Source organism: Lampetra fluviatilis, chromosome 15 (assembly GCF_964198595.1).
Source record: "Lampetra fluviatilis chromosome 15, kcLamFluv1.1, whole genome shotgun sequence".
Lineage (NCBI taxonomy): Eukaryota > Metazoa > Chordata > Hyperoartia > Petromyzontiformes > Petromyzontidae > Lampetra > Lampetra fluviatilis.
Window position 1 is genome coordinate 9,704,009 of NC_136289.1, and position 13,602 is coordinate 9,717,610.

General features: G+C 48.1%; 1 protein-coding gene across 1 annotated transcript in view; it reads right to left on the bottom strand.

Moving 5' to 3' along the window:
* The window catches only part of PDE2A (phosphodiesterase 2A), a 232,187-nt gene that overhangs the window by 127,424 nt on the left and 91,161 nt on the right, over positions 1-13,602 (bottom strand). Inside the window, exon 3 of the mRNA XM_078863181.1 lies at positions 3,577-3,666. Coding sequence (XP_078719307.1) covers positions 3,577-3,666 — 90 coding nt within the window. The remainder of the gene's footprint in view (positions 1-3,576; positions 3,667-13,602) is intronic.

The following is a 13,602-nucleotide window of genomic DNA, read 5'->3' on the forward strand; positions in this document are numbered from 1 at the left end:
TGCATAACAATGACTTTGTCCCACCTATGAGATGTGGACTCGAGTCATGTGACTTGGACTCGAGTCAGACTCGAGTCATGAATTTGATGACTTGCGACTCGACTTGGACTTGCATAACAATGACTTTGTCCCACCTCTGGCATGCACACAGGGTGGCAGGTAGATACCATTGGGCGGGTCTCATCCCTCTTAAACTTCGCACGCCCACGTTGGTGACGCGCATCGCATTGGAGATGATTTTGGGAGATGTCCGGGTGTTCACGAGCATCTCGAAACTTCAAATGCTCCTCTTACGAGCTGTTCAAGTTCACTCACGCTTAAAACAAACACAAAAAAACGTGACCACCGACGGAAGACGTTGCCAGCATTTGAACCGCACAGTTCAAACGGCTGCCCATTTATGATTATTTAATAATGGACAATGCCTTCGTGGGCAGCAGCATGAGTTTTTGATTGGCTGACAATTTGTCTGCAATTACTCATTGGTTCTTTCGGTGAAGTCACTTAGAAAGAAAACAAGTTAAATAATAGAATACGACGTTTCGATTGCAATACAAGCAATCGTCATCAGGTAGAACTAAATTTGAGAGAGAGACAAAACACAGACACGGAGACACAAAGACAGACACACAATCAGAGAGAGACAACACAGAGACACACAGAGAGAGAGATAACATAGACACACTGTCTCTCTCTGCTTGTGTGTCTGTCTATGTGTCTCCGTGTCTGTGCTTTGTCTCTCTCTAAAATTTAGTTCTACCTGATGACGATTGATTGTGTTGCAATCGAAACGTCGTATTCTATTATTTAACTTATTTTCTTTCGACGTGACTTTACCGAAAAAACCAAAGACTAATTCCTGCAGTCACGAAAGCTTCAAATCAAGTTTGTCTGCAATTATCCTGACAAAACTGCGCAGTGGGAAAAATCGCCTCCGAAAATTAGTATTTTCTTTATTTACAGTGAAACGATTTGACCTCAATAACCCCCCTGGAATTCCAAACTCCCAAGCAAGTGAGCAGTATGGTTAATAAAATAACTCGCAGACAAAGTAACCTGCAGAAATGTTTTAACCGCAAAGCACTCGGGAAATATTCCGGCAATCCACAGCAACGTTTGCAGCGTCCGCATTCCCCCCCGCAGGCACGACTACGTTGGAGCCTTGCGAGTGTTCGTGCAGGGATGGCACAGAAGATGATCACAGCAGGGTGCACACACACGCGCACAAGGCCAGCTGAAGTGTAGCGGTGTATTCATGTTCTCGCTTACAATGCTCTGGCACATGGACATGACATTCAATTATATTCCTTCGTTTATCTCGTGTGCCAAGCTGTAAGCGACTTGAATGCAGCTGCGATCGCAGATTCCTTGTAGCGAGTGGTGGGGAGCTGAAAATTTTCTAGAATCTAAATGAGGTAATTATGGTGCTAAAACTAGCTCCTTAATAGGGGTTATCCTCCATGACCTTTGACAAGCAGAAGGTAAATGAGAAATCCCCTGGCGGCCTCTGTGAGAGTTCAACTTCACTACCAGAATGAAACGGCTTGCTGCGGTTCATCGGACGCTTTGCTCCCAAATCGGACGATAAGAAATGAAGTCACGTGGACAGTTAGGGTCGTCAATGTTGTCGTCATAGATTAAACAACAATTCTATTAGTTTCTGGAAAATATGTTATAGTGAAATGAAAGAGTATTAATTGACTTCTGGGTTAAATTGAGCAATGGGGTGATGGCAAATCTCCCATTTACAGACCTGAGCCAGTGCTGTAAATTTATCAGTTCTGTGGCAGGGGCGAGTGTCTCTATAGGACAACCTCGTTTGATTTCCCCACAAAGCGATACTTGTTGTATTGACCCCCCCGGGGATGATAGGCTGAGTGAAGCACCAAACCAAGATTTGAACTCTCAACCTTGCAATCGCAAGCCGACCGCTCTACCACAGAGCCACCTAGTCGGATATACGAAATTAATAAATGATAGTCAATACAAGTTTAACCCTGATATGTTTCGCGTGATGAAAAAAAAATCAATGCGTATTGGCAAGGAGACCCGGGAGAGCGTCCGGCTCTCGCGTTGTGGCTAAACTTTCCGGCAGCGATGCCCGGAAGGACTTTGCCAGAATCAGAAGTACAGGGCGTTTTAAAAAGATTGACCCAATTTCAAATGAGTATATTTCACGATGGCAACATTTTACAATTACACAAAAAGTTACAAACGGTTTAATGAGTTATCAAGTTTTACTAACCATTTTATAAATGCTCTATGTGCCCCCTCCACCTGCTGTACGGACAACATCGAGACGATAGTTGATTTCGTCCCAAACGCCTCTCAAAGTGTCGTCTTCTTCCACTGAAGTCACCGCTGCGGTGATTCTGTTTTTGAGGTCATCCAGATTAGTCGCTAATGGTGGCACAAAAACAACACCTCGGTCTTTGACGTATCCCCACAAGAAAAAGTCGCAGGGTGTGATGTCTGGGGATCTTGGGGGCCAAGAGTGTAGCGCCAAGTCTTGGGGTCCCGTGCGACCCATCCAACGTTGAGGCAGCGCGTCTTGCGAATGACTGAGGCTAGGGGCTGTTTGTGCGCTGGGAGAGGCATCCAGCGGTAATCATTTGAAACTCTATGCCCCGCCCTCTCTATGCCCCGCCCTCTCTATGCTCCGCCCTCTCTATGCCCCGCCCTCTCTATGCCCCGCCCTATCTATGCTCCGCCCTCTCTATGCCCCGCCCTATCTATGCCCCGCCCTCTCTATGCCCCGCCCTATCTATGCCCCGCCCTATCTATGCCCCGCCCTCTCTATGCCCCGCCCTCCCTATGCCCCGCCCTCTCTATGCCCCGCCCTTTCAAGTGGTAAGAGTTTCATTCATGGGCGGTTCGTGGTTGCAGAGATATAGTGATTTCAAATCGGGTCCATCTTGTTGAAGCACCTTGTGTTTATTCACGACTGGAGGAATCCGATGAGCTGTAACATTCCCTTTTTCAGAGATGTCGAGTCAGGGTGGGTCAGAACGTCACGCCAACAGAGGAGGCTGTTGGGGGCATCGCACGCCGACATCGCGCACAGAGACGCTCGTGAAAGAGGTCACGCGCCAAGTGACCGCTCGCCCCCAAGGAATGGGCCTCATTTACAGAAACTGTGTTAGATTTGAATGAAGGATGTTTGTACGATGTCTGATTTAATTTATCTCTTGAAGGGAAGGGAGGGGATGGTTCTCGTGTGCGTGTGTGTATTAGCGGAGAGCGGTAGTGTAGTGGTTAGTGCACTGCGCTTCGAACCCGGCCACCAGAGTTCGATTCCCGCTCACGGACAACACCCAGTGACGATTATCTGGACCGGTCCGGGGCCTCCCCTAGGTCGATTCAGCCTCAAATGAGTACCTGGTGCGGTGTGTAAACGTCGCCACTGGGGAGACAAAGGCCACCGGGCGTGGTGCTGGCCAGCCACCCCCTCGTGTGCCGTGTCGGCCTTCATAGGTGTTCGCTAACAGCACTCGCCCCGACAGTCTGTTCAGGCTACACGGTGGATCTCTGTTAACGAGTGCTTTCTCTCCCTTTATCTCCGTCGCCCCCTCTCACCGTGTGTGGAATCACGAGACGGACGATCTCGACAACCGCACTCCGCAGAGAACGTTCATCCACCACCCCGCCCAGACGCAGCAAAGCCTCCTGCAGGGAGAGAATAGCAGAATAGCAGAATAACATGGGCAAAAAGAGAAAGATTTCCCGTATAGCCTTAAACAAACTTATATTGTCGTTTTTTGTACACACACCGCACCAAGTACTCATTAAAGGCTGAGTTGACCAACGGGATGGTCCATGACAGGTACAGACATTCCATGTTGGCACCGTTGTTTGCGTGTGACCGAGATTGCACGGTGGTCAGGAGATGGCAGAACAGCAATGGATTCTCGATCCGCCTGTAAGGAGCTTCTGAACGCTCCCTCTCTCGCGTGTATGGGGTTGTTTTGTTGTGTGGGTGTTACGATTTTCTCATATGTGGCATCCCCTCCTGAAAAAAATAATCTTAGGATCCAGATGAACTTTCCGAGGTCAATGAAGGGCATTATTACTATTGTAATTATCATCACAAAATCGAACATGGGTCACCAGAGATGATGATGATGCAGCAAGCTAACACAACTTCCCAAAAATAGACAAAGATCCCCCGTATAGCCTTAACAGTCTGTTGGGGTAATGGGCCGTCCATAAATGACGTCATGCGATTTTGAACGATTTTTTACCCCCACCCCCCCTTCGTCGCACGGCGTCACAAAAAGTCAGATCCCCCCTCAAATAAGACGTCACAAAGTTCTGCCCCCCCCCCCCAAAAAAATAAAACATGCTTCAAATCGCTTTAAACTATTGTCATTGTAGTGCGTATTTAATGTGGCGCTGCACTCTGATGTTGTAGGAGAAAACATTTATTAAAAAGTCTATTTAATTAAGTAGAACGTTTTGTCTATATTTATTTAAAGTTGCGCATTTTGATGTGACGTTACATTTCTCAACCCCCCCCCCTCGTCACACATCGTCACATGTCTGACCCCCCCCGCCCCGAGGTGCGTGACGTCATTTATGGACGGCCCCTAAGCGCTGTTAGCGAGCACCTATGAAGGCACACGAAGGGGTGGGTGGCCAGCAGCACGCCCGACCGCCTTTGTCTCTCCAATGGCAATGATTTTACACACCACACCAGGTACTCATTTGAGGCTAAGTCGACCTAGGGGAGGCCCAGGACCGGTTCAGAAAATCGTCACTGGTGCTGGCTATGAGCGGGAATGGTACTCAGGTCGCCGGGTTCGTAGCGCAGCGTAGCGCTAACCGCAGCACCACTGCTCCCCGCAGCACACGCGCACACAGACACACAGACACACAGACAGGTCTTTAAAAGCCCAGGAGGCTTATTTGTTTCAGCCGATCAACATTGGATTGCTCAGATTATCAGCGATAAACTGAGGCAATCTGTCAAAAGTTTAAAAGTGCCCTACATTAGTGAGGCGGAGGGAGGGATGGTCAGACGGCTCAACGCCGATCTGTACACAGCCCAGAGCATTCGTAAACGTCAGCATAGTTACAAAAAAAATAGGCAACTTCTAAGTTTCAATGTCAACTCCACAATAATCATCATAATAACGGGTTGTCACACATCAAAGGCAATTACGTAACATGTTCAAAAGTTGAGGCTTCTTGGAGGGAATACGTTTGCGGTTTGACACGTACGCGAAACTAAATGCGCCATCGCAATCCGAACGCGGATGAAAACAGTCATTTTGTCCATAGACGACGGACTGAGCATTTCAAGAAGGGTGGACGAATGACAAATTATTTCTATCGGAATTACAGTCATGATTGGTCGACATGCTATGCCTCAGTAAATGGAGATGATGATCATCATCATCATCATCAAAATTAAGTTGTCGATGATGACACTCATCGTCATGAGCCATGATCAATTCACTGCTGGATGACGGCCCTTCCCGAGCAGCCTTCATCTCGTCATCTCTCGCGGTCCTTTCAAGACAACACTTCAGCCGCACATGAAGCCAACTTCAACTCTTCAACTCCGTCTCCTCGATACAATTACCTACCCCGGTCCCCGCACCGTAGTTCATGTGAAACAGTAAAAATCCGCCCCGGGGGGGGGGGGGGGGGGGTGCAGCACAGCAAGTAGGAACAACCCCGCTGTGTCCTCCGGGGTATTTCTCAATCAGCGGCGCAATTTGCACCTCCAAGCAACGCGGGGAAGGGGGGGGGAGGGCGGTGTTGGAGGGGGGGGTCAAAATGCGAAGCGCCAAGCGGCATAGTAAATCTCGCTGCGATTCGCAGGGACGAGAGAGCGCAAATCAAATATTTAAGCTTCGTGGAAAACTGCACTCACGTTGCTGCTGCTGCTGCTACTGCTGCTGCTACTGCGCCTCTCACGTGCCTCTGTGCCCTTGAAACCCACCCCTTCGGATTCTTCCTAATTTTAACGACAACGTTGCGATAGCGCCTCTGAAATTAGGCGTGACTAAAAGCCCTGCGCCGCTGGAGGGGCGGGAAAACCCCTCTCGCCCATCACGATACCTCCCTGCAGCGGCGGCGGTGGCTGGCAGCGGTGGCGGTCTCGTTAGTCGAGAAGCGCGGCTCTCTTTTCCTGCGGCGTTCTTGGCACCGCTTTAAATTGTCGAGTAATCAACTTCGTGAACAATGTGTCAATGAAAGCTCCAGGGTGGGAGGGGGCACGCGGGGTGGGGGGGGTGGCTCGGACACACTTTCCTCGCTCTGAAACCGCCATTTCCGTCACTGTTAAGCAATCTTAGTCACGTCCCTCATGCGAAAAGAGTTTTTTTTGTTAATTCTCAACGGCCTCCATCCCAGTCTTGATTTGAAGCTTTCGTGACTGCAGGAATCCATACTCTTTGGTTCTTTCTATGAAGTCACGTAGGTACCTGCGTGAAAGAAACAAAGAGTATGGCCTCCATCCCAGTATTAAATGAAGCTGCAATTGATTTCATGCTACGTTAGTGAGCGGATTTAAAAGTGGGCCTTGAGAGAGAGGGAGAGAGAGAGAGCGCCGCTCCGATCGCATTCCCCTCGTTGTGCCACCGAAGCGGTTTGTAGGTCTCACGCGATCCCACAATCACACGCATCCCCTTGGTCGGCGCATCACGGTGAGATCCGCGTCATCAATGCATCGCTGTCCAGCTCTTAACAACAACAACAACTCTAGATTTGAAGCTTTCGTGACTGCAAGGATTCATATTCTTAAGTTTTTTCGGTAAAGTCACGTAGGTAAAAAAATAAGTAAAAGTTCCACCTGAAGACGGAAGCTTGTGTTGCCTCCAAAACGTCGTGATTTTTATTTTTATTTTACTTTTATTAATTTTAATTTTTTACCTACTTGACTTTACCGAAAAAAACCTAAGAATAACAACAACAACAACAACAACGACAAAGCCACATTCAACATCGCACGGCTGACGACGTAACAATTCACATCCATTGTAACACGACACACGCACGACGCAATTTCAGCCGGGTCTTAAACGTCCGAGTCGGCGACCCAGAAAATTAATTTCTCACACCCGGCACACCGCATCAAGTATAATCTCTCACTTTGACTGAAGCCACTTCCAGCAGCATGAATGACCGCTATGTATATATTATATATTATATGTCTCCTGATGCGATTGCCTGGCTTGACCCCCTGAATGTGAAACTGTCGTTGATGCTCTGCCATCTCCAGCAGCCGCACGAGAGACGAGAACGCAGAAGCGACGCGGACAATACTCGGCGAGGAATTAAGCCCTGGGAATTAATTATTTACACAATATGCAAATCGAATGTACATATATGTAAATCGAATGGTAAATGTCATATTGCGGTTAATGGGGGGGGGGGGGGTGGGGCGTGATTAAATTGTGCCAACAGAACGAACAAGGATAACAATCAAACAAAAAGGTAATACGAAAAATAGCAAAAAAATATCCATTATTTAAATTACAATCCCGAATCATGACGGAAAAAAAAAAAGAGAAGGATTATATCTAACTGCATAGCCATATTTGTGAAAATGTTTGCTTGGGATGGATGGGAGTAGAGGGGAGGGGGTAGTTGAAATCTTAAACTCTTAACAAAGCAGCATTATTTCCTTAATGACCCACATTCACACACACACGCACACAAAGGAGCAAGTGCTACTTTCTAAATTGGCCACATGAATGGAAAAATAACAATCAGAATGAGATTCAGATCCGCATATTTCTTTACACTCGAGAAATCCGTGATGGAAACCAGTATCCACATAGAGAGAAAGAAGTTGGCCTGTCGTATCCCATCGCATCGCATCGCATCCCATCCCGTGGCATCGCCCGCCGGCTCGTAACACTGGAAGTCAGAACTTAGGCTCGACTCGGGTCAGAGGTCGTTGCAGCTGTCAGAGTCTGGGAGGCACGGGTCACCCACCGCTCGCCGGCGCCCATTGCCCCGGCACTCACCGACGCTGAACGACTTCCCGGCGGCCGCCAACACTCGGGGCTGCATGCGCACCGTGAGACGCGCGAAAAATGTCGCGCGTGGGATTTTAAAAATAATATTTCGCAGGTTTGTGCGCATGTACGTTGAACTTCTTTTGCGCCGTACGTAGCCAACAGTGCCAATCGGAGGCGCGGCTTGTAATCGGCTGGCATGTAATGATGCGTTGAATCATCATCGTCGTAATCGTCGTCGACAGCAGCCATGTTCAATTCATTGCTGGATTGAAGGCTCCCCCACCCCAAGCCATAACCATCTGTGATGTAACAATCTGCCGAACGCCAACACAAGACATTATTTTTCATCGCTCAGTCTCATCGGTTAACGTCCTCTCGGACGAATTGAATTATAGATTTCAATTGATTATTATGCTCACAACTTAGACGTGTTTAATCATACGAGGGGAAAATCTGTTGTTGTTGTCATTATTATTCATAGGGGTGCACCAAATATTAACATCACCTTCCAATTCGGCTGAAAATCAGACGACAGAGCATTGAGCATCGTGGGCGGCTGTAGTGACATGACTTCGACTGCCCAATGTGATTCGGAATCAAAATATTGATTTATTTTGGAGGAATCCGATGAGCTATGAAGCTCTTTTTTTTACAGATATTGGGACAGGGAAGGGAGGAATGGAGAGAACCATGGAGAGCAACTTGCGACTCCAACAACACCAACCAGACGCACGTGGCAAGGGCGAGAGACACAGACAGACAGAGACTATGAGAGAGAAGACAGAAAAAAGAGGAAGGAGGATGGAGAAGACAAAGGTGAGAGACAAAGGGAAAGAAAGACACGCAGAGACAGACATAGAATGAGAGATTGTGACAGAGAGAGAAAGACTGCCCAGATTATTGAAAAGAAAAATACATCACTTTGGCCTTGAATCGAAATTTGACTGAACGGGTTAAAGTGCTCTGCAGCATGCTCCTAATTGTTGAAGATGTATGCAAAGTGCATGCAAATATTGCATTTAAGCTAATTGAGCAAATTAAACTGTACACAGGACAAAAGAGAATTGGTTCGTGAACAGAATCACATCCTTGAATCATTGCAATTTCATGGAAACGCTTGGGACGAGTTTATAATGTCACAGCCCATTTTATCAATAGAGCATTATGCTTGCTACAAAATGGTATAATTGCCTTTAGATTAATACAGTTGTGCATGTAAATTATGTAAGCAGATATATTATTGGAAATCTATAACCGACATTATGTAGAGACAATTCCCGCTGTTGCAATTGTCATTCATCATCATCATCATCATCCAGGGTCTACCCACTTGTAGATGATGTCTCTAATTCGTGATTTTTCTCCAATTCATCTACGTATCTAAATCAGTTCAAGCCTCCTGTACATCACGTGGCTTCTGTGTGGACGCACCCCACTCTGAATCATTTCAATCTTCTCGCCCTCTGTAACAGCAGACACTGCTGCGTGTCGTAGCATCCAAAATATCCTTATCTTTCGTGACCATTTGGTGCCATAATCTCCGTTTTCCATCCTTTAACTATTATTTCCCATTCTGTCTCTTCTCTCTTTCCCATCCCCTTCCCGTGGCGTGCCGCGGTTTAAAAGGTTGGTCGTGTGTTCCAGGTTCTGTTTCTGTGCAATTTCAAGCTTGCTCCAATGCACACTTTTGAGCCACTGTTCCATTTTCCTTCATCATTAGGTCCACGTTTCTCTTCCACATGGCATCGCCGGAAATATGCCTCGATTTTAAAAAAACTTTCTTTTTGCGTGAACATCGCTACGCTCGTTTTCATTGCCACTGTCTACCTGAAAACACCAAGTGTGCTTTTGGTCATTTCCGCAGAAGTGAATGGGTGGCAGTGGGTATTGAACCAACAACTCTGAAAACGATGTCACCGCTATGCTCTCCATAACACCAAGCGACACATACAAAAATATACAGAGTTGGAAAAGTTACACGTTTTTTAGCAAGTTTTCACTGTCCAGCTGCAAATGCACGTTCTTAAAGTTGGCACAACTCCTTGACCAAAACGCGCTTTATGCATCAGGAAAAAAAAACTGAGTGTAAATGTCTGCAATCAATCAAAGTTCTTGCGTGACCCTAAGAGTGAACAATATTTGTTCAGCTCCGCTAACACTACTGGCAGTATTCGAGCAAATCCGCCTGCTTTAATACCGAGGTGGTACAGACAATACAGCAGCATTGTGCCATTGAGACATCCCCCCCCCACCCCCAATTCGGCCAATTCGCGTGGCCCGACTCCACAAAACGAAACGTGACATTGCACGCCACCCTTTAAAGAGCTTAAACATGGACACAACTTGCAAATCGTTCCATTACAAACACCTCCCAGATACATTAAAAAAACAGCAACAATTATGATTATGACCGAATTCACGGCCCTTTGGTCAATTAATTGGCGCAGGAAGGCCTCCCGATATCCTGTGCTGGTCGTGGGGGGGCGGGGGTCATTTATCCCACAGGTTTCCCTGGCTCTATGCGGGAGTAGTAGTAGATGTAGTAGTAGATGTATTAGATGCGTTCCAAATAAAGGGGGCGCACAAAGCGAAACCGCACGAGGAGACAGCTGCCTGCCGAATAGCGCTGCTTTTGGTACACACAGTACACACACAAGCAGTACACATATACACTACACACACACAGTACACACACACAGTACACACACAGTACGCACAGTACCCACACACACACAGTAGACAAAGACATAGATCCCCCGTATAGCCTTAACAGACTGTAGGGGCAAGTGCTGCTAGCGAGCACCTATGAAGGCCGGAACGGTACACAAACGAGGGGGTGGGTGGCCAGCACCACGCCCGGCCGCCTTTGTCTCCCAGTGGCGATGTTTACACATCGCAACCATGTACTCATTTGATGCTGAGTCGACCTAGGGGAGGCCCGGGACCGGTTCAGATAATCGCCACTGGTGTTGGCCGTGAGCGGGAATCGAACGCGTGTTGGTGGTGAGGATCGCTTCACCATGTTTCGCCGTGCTGCTCCGTGCCTGCGAACACCCATTAGGGCCAGCACGAGGGAGAGTTGTGGCCGGGTCATCATTCTCAGCCACCTTTGTCTCCCCCGGTGGTGATGTCAAACACGGCACACACGCGCACCTCTGATTACCACGGTTGTCTACGTACGGCGCGAAAGAAATTCAGACATACAAGCAAGTTCCCGTTTTTAAAGGCTGAGTTAGCCTAGGGAGAGGGGCTAGGAATGGTGCTGATATAAACTCGCCACTGGTATTAGCCACGGCTCAGACGAATTCTGAGTCGTTTGGACTCACAGCGCGGTGAGCAATTGTGCTGGCTGTTTGCTTCAATACTCCAGCTCACTCCCTCCCCCCACGTCGATGGTGCTAAAGATAATTAACGTAAAACTCCCTGTCGGATTAAGAAAACGCAGCGGAAATAATAATAATAAAGTATTCCGTGCGGGAAATTAAAGATGTGAGTGTCACCGCCAAAGTGGCTAAATCATCCGAGCAGATAGCGCTCAAAATGTCAACGAATTCACTGGCAAAGCCAGCCGGCCGAGTGTGACGGGCGCGCAGGTCTCTGCGAATGTCAGACCTCTCTGCGCACGGGACGCCGAGCGGAGCAGCGACTGACGTCCGGGGGACGTTGGGAGCACAGGAAGGTGGAGAGGGGAGCGGGATAATGACGGCTGGTGTCCCCCTCCCCGCCCCCCCCTTCGGCCACAACCAAATGGCAGCTGGGCGATTGTTTTAGGCCACAGCCATCACCACACTCATTACGCGAGATCGTTACGCGCCCAATAAATGACCGCCAGCCTCCTCACCCCGCCGTCTCCCATCGCTGGGCTTCTCAACGTAAATTAAGGTGATTGCGGGGGGCAGGCGGGGGGGTTGTGGAAAATTCCGTGGCTCGGAGAGCCGTGTTTAAAACAAACGCGACGGGGCCGGGAAATGACAAACTGCTGCCACCGCAGCCGAAGACACGGGGGCGTTCAATTATGGGGCCGTTGTCCACAAACCTTGTCGCCTGCCTCCTGCAGCGTGGCCTGAATTTAAGCCCCCCCCCCCCCGTACCCCCCTCCCTCCCCCCGTCGTTTTGTGAAGATGATGATGATGGTGGCGGTGGTGGCTATATATATGCACGTGTGTTTGATACATCGTGCATGTACATTATTTATGCATTTTGGCCCCAAGGGTAAAAACACGAAGTATGGAAATCGTTCTATAGCTACCAGGGTGCGCACCTCACACGTGGGATAATATTGCGTCCCGATTGCGATTTTAAATAAAAAAACACGTCTCCCCGGGGCAATTTTTCCATGCAGAAACGGGATCGTCGCTAGTATAATACCATAATGTAATTGTCACTGCGTTCATTTTACTTGACTGTCATGATGTTTTATGTACATATGCACGTTGAACTTCTTTCACACCGTACGTAGCCGACCGTACTAATCGGAGGTGCGGGGGAAGGACAACAAACTGAACACAAAAAGGCAGTTCTAAAGATATTCGTTTTCAATTGAGATGTTCAAATAAATGCATAGCTCCAGTGGCTTCCGAATATCGGAAGGAAGAGCGTTCCAGACGGCTGCAGAAGGGCATCTGAAAGCGCCGTGCAGTGAGGTGACCGTCTTTGGTCACCACATTGCATCATATCTCAAAGAATGATTGAATCAATAAATACCCACCAAACGTTATCGCTAAATCATCTAAACAGATATCTTCCAACACATGGATTTAGAGAGAAATGCAAGTTAGAGACGTAATATACTGTTCAGAAAAGTCAGTGGGGGCTTGTTTAAAGTCTCAATTTTAATTAGTTTAACCACGTGAGAAATGAAGAGACCAGGATGAGCCTAATTCACAAAGAGTGACCTGGGGTATTACTCTTCCAGAAGGGGGGCGATGGTTGCTACGTGCTTTATAATCCCAATGCAGTGATTTGACCTTGAGCAGGACATGCCCCGAGAAGGAACAATGCCACGTGGTCGAGACTAGCAATGGAGAGGCAGCCAAATGAGGGACGAACGCTCGAGAAGACATCCACCACGGAGATGGAGCAATGAGATCAGCTTCCGTTCAGCAGCTTGATGGACTTCATACAGTGGTGGAGAGACACTGGCTGGTGATGATGATATTTCATCGGGAACTTAATGACACAATCCATCACGAACATCATTCTACAACACAGACATCAATTCACATCATCAACATACGCTGCCTCTTGTAAACAACACAAAAATAATGCTGCAGTAACCGGTCATATATATTTTTTACGCATTGTTTGACAATGGCAGGCACTCACAAAAAAAACATTATTGCGGTGGTGTTGTGACAGTTTTGTTTTAGTTTTCGTCGCTTGGCGAGCCTGAGGAATTTATCAGAATCCTGACTCTGACACTCCTAGGGGATCGGTGTGGTGTGCCAGCGACCGATCTGGAACAGACACGGTGAGACACGGCGAGACACGGCGAGACACGGGGGGGAAGGAACCGTGAGTCGGCCGCTCACCGCTGTCACGACAGCGGCACGCACGGCACAACCTTCCAACGACGCCCGAGCCGAACAGCTCACAATTTATTTTCGGAAACATTGTACTTTTCATGGTC